The 14,540-nt window shown below is 37.7% G+C and overlaps 1 protein-coding gene across 1 annotated transcript in view; it reads left to right on the top strand.

Annotated features, from left to right (window-relative positions):
• EPS15 (epidermal growth factor receptor pathway substrate 15) overlaps positions 1–14,540 on the top strand; it is a 162,046-nt gene that overhangs the window by 72,453 nt on the left and 75,053 nt on the right. The window contains exons 9-11 of the mRNA XM_025397201.1: positions 7,512–7,601; positions 8,542–8,687; positions 10,909–11,065. Of these exons, the coding sequence (XP_025252986.1) occupies positions 7,512–7,601; positions 8,542–8,687; positions 10,909–11,065 (393 nt within the window). The remainder of the gene's footprint in view (positions 1–7,511; positions 7,602–8,541; positions 8,688–10,908; positions 11,066–14,540) is intronic.

Here is a 14,540-nt window from a genome sequence, read left to right as displayed (position 1 = left end):
CCTTCCCTTCCCTCCCTCCCTCCCTCCCTCCCTCTCCCTCCCTCCCCTCCCCCCAGGCTGCAGTATGGTGGTATGATTTCGGCTCACTGCAACTTCCACCTCCCAGGTTCAATCTGTTCTTGTGCCTCAGCCTCCTGAGTAGCTGGGATTACAGGTGCCCACCACCATGCCTGGCTAATTTTTGTATTTTTTGTAGAGATGGGGTTTCACCATGTTGGCCAGGCTAGTCTCAAACTCCTGACCTCAGGTAATCCACCCGCCTTGGCCTCCCAAAATGCTGAGATTACAGGCGTGAGCCACCATGTCCAGCCAAAGGGCCAAATTTTTCTGTTATGGTTTGAAAACTAGAAATGTATCTAAAATTATGCTACTTCCCGTGAACCAAGGGAAGTGACTGATAATTATGTTAAAGTTTATTCTCTTTGTGGGGTTAGTTCTACAAGTGTATAGTCCTATTCTGTAAAATAGTTCTTTGTTTTGTTAGGGCTGAAACTACTGCTTTTAATTTTAAAGAGAAGGCCCGTAAATCTAGGAATCTAATATTTGGTGAATGAGCCTATGCTCATGCTTTTTTGTAGATATTTAGAGTTTGACAAGATCCTATAATTTAGCTTCTCTAAGCACAGCAGTTACTGGCTTACAACCCAGGCTAACCTGAGCCTTCTAGAGTCATGTTCTTTTTTTTTTTTTTTTTCCTAATGAACTTTAAATTTTGGAGTGATTTTAGATTTATAGAAAAGTTGCAGAGAACAGTTTTCCATTCCCCTTCACTGTTTCCCTTATTAACATATTACATTACCATGGTACATCTGTCAAAACTAAAAAACAACATTGGTGCATTATTAATTCCAGACTTCATTTGGGTTTCACCAGTTTTTCCTTTCTGTCACAGGATCCAGTCTAGGGTATCACGTTGCCTTTAGTTGTCATGTTTTCAGTCTCTCTGGTATATGAGTTTGTCAGTCTTGCCTTGCTTTTTATGACCTTGACATTTTTGAGGAATACTGGCTAGATATCCCGCAGAATGTCTCCCAACTTAGGTTTGTCTGATGCTATTCTCATGACTAGACTGGGCAAATGAGTTTTTGCAAAGAATAACGTGGAGGCGTAATGCTTTCATCATCACATTATATTAGGGGTATATGATATCCATGTGACATCACTGTTGATGTTAACCTTCACTTATTTAAGATAGTGTTTGCCAGATTTTACCACCATGAAGTTACTTTTTCCCTTTTCCTGCTCTATTCTCTGGAAGCGTGGACTCATGCCCTTTTTATTTTGCCATTTGTCTGCATATCTATCTATTGGTTTTTACATTCTTACTAAGCCTCAAATTTTTCTGTGAGGTAAGTTCTTAGACTGAAAGTGGCTTAAGCTTTTGTCAGTACCATTTGTTTGGGTCTTCATTATGTGAGGAGTTTTTGGCACTTAGAGATGTATAGAGGAGCTGTTTCTGTGTGTATTAGCATGTATCACATTGTATTAAAATTAACTTTTGCATATCTTTTCCTCCTGTTGGGTTGTAAAAGTGAGAGATCTTTTCACTTTTTTTTTTTTTTTGAAACAAAGTATCACTCTGTCGCCCTGACTGGAGTGCGGTGGCAAGACCTTGACTCACTGCAACCTCCACCTACTAGGTTCAAGCAATTCTCCTGCCTCAGCCTCCAGAGTAGCTGGGATTATAGGCGCCTGCCACCATGCCCAGCTAATTTTTGTATTTTTAGTAGAGATGGGGTTTCACCAAAGCCTTGGGCTTTGCCCAAGAATTAAAAGCCCTCCAGGTGATTCTGATGGTGACTAAAATTTCAGAAATACTGCCTAAAAGCATGGAAAATGAAAAAATATCAGAGTAAGTGGGCAGCTGTTAGTAACTGATTACGACAGTAAAATTAAATCTCCTCTTTCCCTGCTGTCTCAGGAATTTGATACTTTTATTATTATTATTAATAAAATTTTTTATACTTTTACTCTGAAATGAAAAGACATTCTAAATGCCTCTTCCTTGAGTGTCTCTTTCTGTATAAATGCACCTGCTAGTATGTTTCAGTTTGACAACTAGTTACTAGCCAGATTTTTTTGGTGTGTGTGTGAATATGGTGCATTTGATTTAGTTGCTTTTGTTTCAGTGGCATACTTTTGATAGGAATAAGTACAATATAATAAGAAAAACAAGTAACCCAGCAGTATTAAAAGCATTCTGTTCACTTTTGCTCTTTTATTTGGCGGTATAATTTTTGGCTTTAGTTTTGCCAGGGAATCTATTTTTAAGTCAACGTGAAATTAATAATATATATTTTTAACTTTCATAAAAATGTGTTGTCTGTTGGCAACAGATGGCTAACGTTGCTTTTTTGCTTCTAGTGTCCACTTTTCCAGGAAATGACTCCCATCTGCAGCAAGAGAAGTGCTGACTGTTAGAGTGTACACTAGGCACTTCTCTTAGTGCCATTCTGACAATTTCACAGTACATATATTGTGAATTTGGTTGGAAGTGTGTGTTAGCCAGATTGTTTTCTTTCTGGAGTTTCAGTCTTTTGGAAATAGAAAGTTTGTGTGTTTCTAAAACTGAAATTGAATTCTTCCAGGCTGGTTAGTGAAAAGGGAGAGGAGAAGTCATGGTTAAGTGTGGTTCCTGGACAAACAGCATCAGCTTCACTTGAGAACTTGTTAAAAATGCAAATTCTCAGGCCCAACCTTACTGGTTAGAAAATTCTGAGTGCGGGGGCCAGAAATCTGTGCTTTATCATGCTGTCCAAGTAATTCTGATGCCTTCTAAAATTTGGGTACCAGTGGGTTAAGGTTTAGTTTTATTAGTTGTAAAGGACAGCATGGTATTGGAATATTAACATATATGCTGCTAATAAAGCTGATCAAATTTGGAAAAAAACAAGAACTTTGTAGACAGAAGATCTTGGTTTGAACCCCACTGTATCACTTATTAAAAATATTATATTGGGCAAGTTACTTAGCATCTTAGCTTCAGTGTCTTGATTTGTAAAATGACATTAGTAATCCTGGAAATCAGTGATCAGTGTTGTTGCATTGAGTGCTCAATAAATACTGATTTGAGAGGCTGGATGTGGTGGCTTACTTGATCCCAGAGTTGCTTGATACCAACCTGAGCAACATAGTGAGACCCTCATCTCTGCAAAACATAAAAAAATTAGCCAGGCATGGTGACATACGCATGTAGTCACAGCTACTTGGGAAACTGAGGTGAGAGACTCACTTGAGCCTGGAAGGTTGAGGCCACAGCAAGCTGTGTTCTTGCCACTGCATTCCAGCTTGGGCAACAGAGTGAGCCTTTGTCAATAAATTAATAAACAAAATAAACAAATTAAATAAATATATAAATAGATGTGAAAGCCCCACAAAACTTAATATATGATTATATGCAAATTTTCTCTTGGGAAAAATTGTAATTTTCACTGGAAGAAAAAAAATTAAGAGGCTAGGTGCAGTGGCTCACACCTGTAATCCCAGCATTTTGGGAGGCTGGGGTGGGTAGATCGCTTGAGCTCAGAAGTTGGAGACCAGCCTGGGCAACATGGCTAATTCTCCTCTTTAAAAAAAAAAAAAAAAAAATTAGCTGGATTTGGTAGCATGTGCCTGTAGACCCAGCTACTTGGGAGGCTGAGGTGGGAGGAAGGCTTGAGCCCAGGAGACGGAGGTTGTAGTGAGCCAAGATCGTGTCACTGCACTGGGCGAAAAAAAAAAAAAACAACCAAAAAGAAAAGAAAAGAAAAATTTAAGAAACACGCAAGCTTTCTTCTCGTAGTTGCTGGACTCTTTCTAGAGGTTCCAGGTTAGTTTGAGTAATTTCATATGCTCAAAGATAGGTATGGAGAACTTTCATGCTCTGAAAGTCTTGAAGGTACCTTGAATGCTTTAAAATGAAGAGGATATATTCTGGGACAGTCTGTATGCAAATTTTTCCCATTTTGTGCAAGTGCTTTATGTATTAAAAATATTTGTCATGGTTCAAGAATCAATATAAGAAGAGATGCAGTGAAAAAAATGTCAGTTCTACCTCGCTCTCAATTGCTCCATTTATCCCTGCTCTCCGACCAATTTTCTTAATTTCTTATTTATCTTAGAATTTCTTCCTTTTTTTTTTTTTTTTTTTTTTTTGAGATGGAGTCTCTCTCTATTGCCCAGCCTGGAGTGCAGTGGCACCATCTGAGGTCACTGCAGTCTCCACATCCCAAGTTCAAGCAGTTCTCCTGCCGCAGCCTCCCAAGTGGCTGGGATTACAGGCATGTGCGCCACGCCTGGCTAATTTTTTTGCATTTTTAGTAGAGATGGAGTTTTACTATGTTGGCCAGGCTGGTTTCAAACTCCTGACCTCAGGTGATCCACCCACCTCAGCCTCCTAAAGTGCCAGGATTACAGGCATGAGCCACTGCGCCCAGCCTATCTTAGAATTTCTTAATGCAAATATAAACAAATATAACTAATTATTTCCTCCTTACCATAAAAGATAACCCACTAAACACACTGTTCAACACTATACTTTTTCATAGTTAACAGTTTATCTTGGATACCTTTTCACTACGAGAGCCCCATGATTCTTTTTTTCCTGGTTAACATTATTTAAGGCTACCAACAACAAACTGCATCCAATTTAAGTATATAATTTGATGAGTTTTGGCAATTATATGCCTGAAGGCACCACCACAGTTAAGACACACAATGTTCTTTATGATTTTTTTAATGCTTTATAGTATTTCATTATATGGATATACCATTTTTAAAAATAATTTTTTTACCTTAACTTCCCAGTATAAAGTATACCATAATTCTTTAAACCAGGTTTTGTAGATGGGCATTTGGGTGCTAATACAAACAGTGCTGCAATTAATAATCTTTTTCATACAGCATTTCATATGGATAGATACCCAGATGTGGGATTGCAGAGCCAAAGGGGAAATACATTTGCAATATGGTAGATGTTGCCAGTTTGCCCTTCAAAGGGGTGGTACCAATTTGAGCATGTTAGGGGAAGAAAAATAATTTTTCCTATATGCTTTTAAGTTATTGACTGAGAACCCTGTAACAAAAGATAAGAGAAAAACAGAAGTTTATTAACATATATATTTCATATATACATGGAAGAAACTCAGGAAAAGAGTTAACTGTCTAATAGGTGTCTTACAACTCAGGCTTGCTCTTGCTCCTGCTCTTGCCATGTGACACGTCTGTACCGCCTTTGCCTTCTGCCATGATTGGATGCTCCCTGAGGCCTCACCAGAGGTAGATACTGGAGCCATGCTTAGTACACCCTGCAGAACTGTGAGCCAGTTAAGCTTGTTTTCCTTATAAATGACCCAGCCTTGGGTATTTATTTATAGCAATACGAAAACGGACTAAAGTACAGCACCCCAACGTGGCCTTTCCATTCTAGGAGCTGCCCAGGAGTGCCCTGGCTCCTGCAGGGCAGCAGTTGGGAGCCTTATGTCCCACGTTGTGCCCAATCCTCCCACCACCACAGCTAGCTGAAGCCCAAAACTACCAGGACACATTCTCTCCAAACTCTGAGCTATTAGGAATACCTCCTTGACCATCTCTCGAGTGATCCAGTGAGAAAGAGAAAAAGAGCAGCTTCTGACATCCAGCCACAGCCAGGCACTCACAGCGAGGCCATGTAATTTTCCTACTGAATCTTCAGTGGAGCCTCCCTTATGCCTTTTCTACACCCTGGAATCAAGACAAGCTGCCCTGCACTTGGACTTTTTTGCATGTCTAACCATGGCTCTCTCCTGGACTTGTTCCTGTGGTCCCACCCAGAAGACATTCTATGCACAGGAGGACCATTTCCCATACCCCCATGATTGCACCCTCAACCAGTCAGCAGCAAGCACCCATTGCCCAGCCATCCCCACCCCTTCCCCAAACTGTCTGAAAAACCCTAGCTCCCAAATTCTTGGGGAGATTGATTTGAGTAATAACTCTTATCTTCTGTGTGGTGTGACCAGTTTTGCATCAATTAAACTCTTTACTGCAAAAGAAAAGAACTTAGCCTAATACAGCATCTTTAACAAAGAACAATGAATTTTTTTAACTCTTAGGTTCAGGGGTACATGTACAGGTTTGTTATATAGGTAAATTGCATGTCACAGGGGTTTGGTGTATAGATTATTTTGTCATTCAGTTAATAAATGATAGGTAGTTTTTTGAACCTCTTCCTCCCTCCACCCTCACATTGGCCCCAGTGTCTGTCGTTCCCTTCTTTGTGACTACATTTACTCCATGTTTAGCTCCCACTTAGAAGCAAGAACAGGTATTTGTTTTTCTGTTCCTGTGTTAGTTTGCTTAGGATAATGGCCTCCAGCTGTATCTGTTTTGCTACAAAGGACATGATCTTGTTGTTTTTATGGCTGTGTAGTATTCCGTGGTGTGTATGTACCACATTTTTTAAATCCAGTCTACCATTGATGGGCATTTAGGTTGACTCCATGTCTTTGCTATTGTGAATAGTGCTGTGATGAACATATGTGTGCATATGGCTTTATGATAAACAATTTATATTCCTTTCAGTATATACCCAATAATAGGATTGCTGAGTCATTGGTGATTCTGCCTTGAGTTTTTTGAGAAATTGCCACACTGTTTTCTACAATGGCTGAACTACTTTACATTCCCACCAGCAGCGTAAAGTTTGTTATATAATTCTTCTGGCGACACCTCTAGGCTGATAAGGGTCTGAAGTCATTTTGGGCAGGAACTGTTATCCTTCCTTGTAGAGAGGGCAAGAGGGACACCTTTGTAAATTTATATCCTGCTTTTAGGCATAGAGAGGGAGGGCAGAGAACTTTTTTTTTTTTTTTTGATACTACTACTTCTCAGTTGCTGTCAGTTCAAAATAATCCTTATGCCAAAGTGGAATGTTTTGGGGTAGCATAGTCTGCTACCCCTCAGCTCCCATCAGCAGTGTAAGAAAATTTCCCCACAGTTTAGCTAAAAAAGTATGTTATGAAACTTGGAGTTTTTGCCAATTAGGTGGAAAATGGTATTTCAATATAGTTTTAACTTACAGTTTTCATCTGAGATTGGGCATATTTTTGTATGTTAAAGAATGGACCATTTAAGGGATTTGCTTGTCTGTAAAATATCTCTTCAAATTCTTTTTCCATTTTTCTGTTGGACTTTTTTTTTTCTGTTAATTTTTAGAAGCTCTTTATATATTAGGGAGAGTACTTCTTTCTTTGCAGATGTTGTCTTCTCAAATTATTGTTTGCCTTTGACATTGCAAAAACTTTAGTTGAAGGGTGCATCTCTCAATTTTTACTAAGGGTATCTTCCTAAATATTTCTTACTTTTTATTTTTTTTCTTTTTCTCCCTCCTTTCTTTCATCCCTCCCTCATTTTTCTCTTCTTTCCCTCCCAGCCCAATTTCTTAAAAAAGGATTTGAGAGCCTAAAGATGATTTATCATTGAACAATAATCAATTCAGTGGGTGAATATTAAGTGCTTTTAATATATATGACCCTGGTTCATTTATTTTGAAGGCCATGTTTTTGGTATACTGTGCACTGGAGAAAGAACCTGTGCCAATGTCCTTGCCTCCAGCCTTGGTGCCACCATCTAAGAGAAAAACGGTCAGTATATCAGGCTCTGTGCGGTTGATCCCCTCTTCAGCATCAACCAAGGAATCTTACCACTCCTTACCATCTGTAGGCATTTTACCTACCAAAACACCATTAAGACAGGTATAGATTTATCAGTGTTAAAGGATTTTTTTTTAACAAAGTGCATGGCGTTTAATAGTTTACTATTTGACAAAGATAGAGCAATTAAAGGGATAAAAATTTTAGAGCACCATCTAGTTGAACCTACATAATGTGATACTCCAGAGAAGACATATTCTTTCTACATTTGGCCTTGGGTCATATGAATGTTTTATTGGCTTTATCTTGATCTCCCTGGAATTAAAGTTAGAGATGGAAGATGCTCCATGCTAACATGGCATGTTTGCCCTGGCATAATTAATAGTTGTTTTTATTTTTGTTTGATCTCAGTTAACTCTTGATTCTTTGGGATCAAATTATCGAATTCTGGGTTGTCCAAGGCTTTTTTTTTCTGCCCCCAGCCTGCCTCTTGTCAGATTGAGTAAAGGAAGATTAATGACAGGGTAGGCAAATCAGCCAGTTTGGCTGTGGTTAACACTGCTGGGTCAAACTATAAAAAATAAAGATTGAGAATTATCTGAGTATTTTGTTTATACAGACTTTGAGTTACCTATATTAATGTGGGCATAAGTCAAGAGTTAACTATGTTTGAATTTACTCATTTCTTAATAGAAAGTGGAAATGTGCACCTATAGATAAGTCCTAATTGGCCTGTATTTTCTTCTGTTATTTTGTCTTCACCACAGCGTTTTGATTGAGATGTCATATGGAAGTGATACATTGTTGCTCTGAGTTAGTAGGGTAGAATTGTTCAGAATTTGTGATGGATACTGTAATGGATTGAAAGAGTGACACTTCAAAGTTTGTTTCATTTTGGCAGAAATACTGTTTTTCTCCCCCCACCCCCCAGTGGGTTGTATCCCCTGCAGAAAAAGCTAAATATGATGAAATCTTCCTGAAAACTGATAAAGATATGGACGGATTTGTGTCTGGACTGGAGGTCCGTGAAATCTTCTTGAAAACAGGTTTACCTTCTACCTTACTAGCCCATATATGGTAAGACTTTATTTGATTTGATTTTTTAAAAATATGGTTTTGTATCAATTCCAGTTTCTGCATTTTGATTTTTAGTCATTTGTAAATAGGACAGTTTTTGTTTCAGAATTTTTATAGAGAAAATCAGAATCTGAAGAATTCTTCTGGCTAATGGACAAAAGCTTGAGAATGGGTTACCTGAAGCTTTATAAGATTGACAGCATCGGCTGGGCGCGGTGGCTAACGCCTGTAATCCCAACACTTTGGGAGGCCAAGGCAGGTGGATCACCTGAGATCAGGAGTTTGAGACCAGCCTGGCCAACATGGTGAAATGCTGTCTCTACTAAAAATAAAAGAAATTAGCCAGACGTGGTGGTGCGCACCTGTAGTTGCCACTAGGGACGGTGAGGCAGGAGAATTGCTTGAACCTGGGAGGTGGAGGTTGCAGTGAGCCAAGATCACGCCATTGCACTCCAGCCTGGGCAACAAGAGTGAAACTCCATCTCAAAAATAAAATAAAATAAAATAAAATGACAGTGTCAGTTAATTGTTACTAGAATGTTAAAATCCAGCTTCTGTTTATATCAATTAAACTTAAAATTTTCAGAGAATCCAGATATATGAAATTTAAACAATGTAAAAAACAGTATCTTCAAGGCATACCTGCATAATTTTATAGTGTATATGTATACTTTCATGCCTTCACATAGGAATAACATACTTGGTCCTTGAAAAAGACAAACCCTAGTGTCTTTAATGAATTTCACAGAAAATGAGATAATGTATATGAAAATGCTTTATAATGTGTCTGCTGCCATCCACCTAACGATACCAAGAGGTTATCTTCAGGTTTTCAAGAGGCAGAAACCTCAAAAGTTGAACTACATTGTTGTAAAGAGAAACTTAGAAAAGAACGGAGGCAGACAGTAAGTAGATCTGCCTTAAAAGAAACAAGAGGCCGGGCGCGGTGGCTCAAGCCTGTAATCCCAGCACTTTGGGAGGCCGAGACGGGCGGATCACGAGGTCAGGAGATCGAGACCATCCTGGCTAACACGGTGAAACCCCGTCCCTACCAAAAAAAGTACAAAAAACTAGCCGGGCGAGGTGGCGGGCGCCTGTAGTCCCAGCTACTCGGGAGGCTGAGGCAGGAGAATGGCGTAAACCCGGGAGGCGGAGCTTGCAGTGAGATCCGGCCACTGCACTCCAGCCTGGGCGACAGAGCAAGACTCCGTCTCAAAAAAAAAAAAAAAAAAAAAGAAACAAGAACCCAAGACTGGGAAAGATTAAATATGCATAATTAGTAGTAGCTACCACTATTGAGTGCCTAGGGTAGGCACTATACTCAATAAATGGCAGCTGTCACTGGCTTGATGTTGTGCCCAAACTTTTTATATATCCTGTCTTTAATTCTGATAGTAATTTTACAAGATGAGTGTTATCATCTCCACTTTATAGGTGAGGAAACTAAGGTTTGGAGAGGTTAAAAAAATTTAGCCAAGGTTACAAGAAGAAATAAGTAGAAAAGCTGGAATTTAAGATCTATGTGACACATAGTCTTTTTAAGTATGTAGTCTTTTCATCAGACCCTACTGGCCTTCAATGAGTTAAACAGATCAGGATTTCAGAAAGCTGAACTTTTTTTTACTTACAGAAAAAGAAAATAGAGTAAAACATTTACTGTTTCTCTTCAAGTGATTGTGTAAAGCTTTCCAGATTGCTGCCTTTTCCTCACATGTGATTTCCATTTGCAGCTGTTCATTCTGCTTTGGCTTGGTGATCCTTGTATCCTCCTACTCCAAGAGTTGCAGGAGGCATAGCAACATGAAAATTGTGCTTGTTTTAGAATCCTTCTAATGCCACCAGTGAATCAAATTTGTTGAGACTTAGGTTTTATCTTTAATATCTTTTAATGTTAAAAATGTGTTGGGAGTAAGGAATGTTAGAATTCTTTGGCCCACCACAACTTTTACTGTATAGTGGTTCTGAAAATTGGTAAGAAAACACAAAGTGTAAACCCAGATTAGAGGCTCTTGCTCAGCACCAGAGTGAACATTCTCTTTTTACCATCTTAGCTGATCTACCTCTTCGAACAGTTGAGTGAGTTTTTAATAACTTGCAAGTTGGTGTGACTGTCTTTTTTAATTCACCACATTGTTTTTAAAAAGCTGCATAGCGGTACTTTCTCTCTGGACTTTTTGCAGTTGTGGCACTTATATACCGTTTATTTTGTTTATTTGTGCAGGTCATTATGCGACACAAAGGACTGTGGGAAACTTTCAAAGGATCAATTTGCCTTGGCTTTTCACTTAATCAGTCAGAAGTTAATCAAGGGCATTGATCCTCCTCACGTTCTTACTCCTGAAATGATTCCACCATCAGACAGGGCCAGTTTACAAAAGGTAAGAAAGCTTAAAAGAAAACCTGAATGCATTAATTTCAAAGGAACAAATACTATGTCAAATTACAGATTCAGTTTGGATGGAATAGAAGAGAAAATGTATCTGGCTAAGAGCAGAACAGTATACTGTTTGTGGTTTAGTTTGTGCCTATAAATATGTTGGAGTGCCTTGTATAACATCCTTGGCCAGTAGCTTGTTTACGCCATTCATTAAACATGACAACTATATTTCCAATGTTAAAATTGGAAAAATGTGGACTTATTTTTCCTTTGCTGGATTTGTGAATTAAGTTTTATGAATAGATTATAAAAGGAAAGCTATAAAAATTAAATTATTGTGTTTTACTTGATGATTCACTCTTACATAAAATGATACAGATTTGAAAACAGAATCTTGCATATGATGGTTGCTTGGTGTCAATTTTACATCAAAAAAGCCTCCAAGGAAAACATTATGTTGAGGATATATCTGTGTGGTTTTTGCCATAGATGACCTTTTATTCCTGAGTGTACTGCTGAATTTCATATTTGAACAGCTAGAAGTGGGTTTTACCTAGTTTTGGTTTCTGGACAGCAGTGAGAATTTTCAAAACTTCATTGTTTTAGTCATGCCTTGATTTTTCTCTCATGTAGAAACCCTTCCTAGTATGATGCATTTACAATATCTTGGCCTTTAGTAGACCTTTGAAAGGACTTGCATACCATAGTGGCTATTTGCCTTTAAAAATAAATACTTTGTATTTTTAAATTTCTTACGGCCTATAAAGTAACCATGGCTATGGCGATTTTTCAGGGTTGTTACACAGTAATAAGAGTTGTCAAATGTGTGGTATGAGGAGGGCTCTTTAAAATATCATAGAATATTTTGGGTTTTGGATTAATTTTGTCACATGGTTCTTAAAAATCCCATTTTAAAAAGCTTAACAAAAATCAAATTGGGACTGAGCACAGTGGCTGACACCTGTAATTACAATATTTTGTGAGTCCAAGGTGGGAGCATCACTTGAGGCCAGGAGTTCCAGAACAGCATGGGCAACATAGCAAGACCCTGTTTCTACAAAAACAAAAAAATTAGCCAAGTGCATTGGCACGTACCTGTAGTTCTAGCTACTTGGGAGGCTGAGGCAGGAGGATCACTTGAACCCAGGGTCTTGCAACAGAGCAAGACCCTATCTCTTAAAGAAAGAAAGAAAGAAAATTGGATTTTTTAAGTAAACTAAATGGAATTTATAACTCAGGTATGGAGAGTTACTTACAGTAGTTTTTGTCCTTATTTGTAATAAAATAAATATTTTCTGCTTTGTGAGTTATTGGGGGGGCATTTTGTGAATTTTTTGATTCCTTATGGACATGGGTCCCTTAAGTTGTGGAAAAGTGATGCCACCCAGAAAGATAAAGGTTACTGAATTTGCATTTTTGCTCTTTGCTGTATAACTGTACCTCAGTTATGGAATACTGTGTTGTTTCATGCTTTCTTTCACCTATGCAGACTGTTTTTTTATTTCGCCTTCTTCATTTTATAACCTATTCAGTTGCCTACCAACACAAATTACAGATACGACAGAAATTTCTGGAGCAAATTAAGTTTGTTCATTGAAGTCTCTATGTTAGTAGATGCTTGAAGTTGCATGAGGTATACAGTTGTCTGAAGTTCATTCACTAGATCATAGATACATTTGTCTATTTATGTCAGACACCAGCATTATTCATGGAAATGGGAATTTATCACTGCTGTCTTATCTATTAACCCAAAATTTTAACTTTAAAAATGAAAACTTGCATTGTTTTATCTTTCAAATAACCTCTTTTCTCTTTAATCTGTTTTTTTTAGTACTGCATTTTTTGCAGCTTTGACTAATCCTTTTTTGAATGTTGCTTTCCTTTCTGTGTTTTTTCTAGTTTGGACTATTTTTTCCATTCTGCAGCACTCTGCTTTTCGCCTTTCTTGTACTGTCAGTTTCTTAACTCTACTCTCTCTCAAGGTTAGAGCTTTATTTTATGCCTTTTTTAGCTTTGTAGTTTTTGGTTTACAAGATACATTTTGAAATGAGAGGTTTTTTATTCAGCAAAAAGGAGAAAATTCCTAAACAGCATGCTTTTGTCACATGTCACTTGGTCCTTGTGTGCATTTTAGCCTACCTTCCCTAGGCTCTCTGATCCACTTAACATCACCAAAGTGGAATTTTTGTGTAATATACAAGATAGGGTGAGAGGAAACATTTTGAAAGAAGGGGACATGCTATATATTTTTCCTCATATACCCTTCAAATGCTACATAAAATATTAGCTAAACTTTTTTCAGTATCTGGGATGTCACTTTCTAGCTTGTTTGAGGTTAAACTAATTTGTCTCACTCTGTCTTCTTATTTGATGATAATTTTACAGGGAAGACTATAAAATGTGAGTCACCTTCTTTTGAGTTAAAGTGACAGAGGAGGTGTGGTAGTCACAAGTTCTTTGGTACATTTGCACCTCTGATAGCAAATTTTTCATAGCATTTAAGTGAAGTAAGTTACTCTTGCTGATAAAAGTGAGACCAAATGCTAATGTTTCATTTTGTTTAGCTGTCTGGCCAGGCCTAGCTCATAGGTCAGGTTTAGACAGAGTTAAAATACTAGTGAATAGTTGTCGCATTCAGAAATCCACTTTAAAATACCTAATTTAATTTAACATTGATACGTTTTTGTATATCAGTGGAACACAGAAAATAAGAGATGTATTTCATACAAAGCTATAATTAATATAAAATTGAGATTAGTATTAAACCTTCTCAGATGAATTTTAGTACTGATAGTCAAAACAGCTTAGTACTAAAAGTGCAGTGTGGCATAAAGAAATATAAAAGGAATTACTTGCTAAATTTTATTGATGTACCTGTTTTATCAAATTTACTTTTAGAGTAATAATTTTATTTACCTAAATGATCTTGATATGCAAGTGCCACTGGGGGCATTGCATGAAATAGCACTTTAATCAGAAGACTCTTGATTAAACTGCATACTGGCTGGGTTCAACTTTGAGCAAGTCATTTAATCTGTTTCCTCAGTTCTAAAATAGGGTTAATAATAATATCTGCCCTACCTACTGCCCACTTTACAGATTAGTGTTGAGAATTAACTAGTGGAATTTAAAGTGCTTAGTGAATTGTAAATGAGTATATAAATGTGAGGAGATGAGATATCGTGTGCTTTTAGGTTTCTTCTGTTGTGCAAGTTGTTGACGTAAATTAACTATACAACAACATAAGTATTAACACTAAGTCTTATGTTCTGTTATATAAAGTCAGCAGTGTATCTTAGTTTTTACATGTTCAGGCCTCAGTTTTAACATTTCCAGATGGTAATTATCCTGTTATTTGTTAATCTGGTTGTAGCATTGGGTGTAGATGAAATGTCTGAGGAAGCATTTATCTTTTCGCTCTGACTTCAGCCAGCTCTCTGGGGCATCAACGATAGTTTACAAAGGACATAGAGCCA

The sequence above is a fragment of the Theropithecus gelada genome, chromosome 1, assembly GCF_003255815.1.
Source record: "Theropithecus gelada isolate Dixy chromosome 1, Tgel_1.0, whole genome shotgun sequence".
Classification (NCBI taxonomy): Eukaryota; Metazoa; Chordata; class Mammalia; order Primates; family Cercopithecidae; genus Theropithecus; species Theropithecus gelada.
This window is presented reverse-complemented; position numbering and strand designations above follow the sequence as displayed.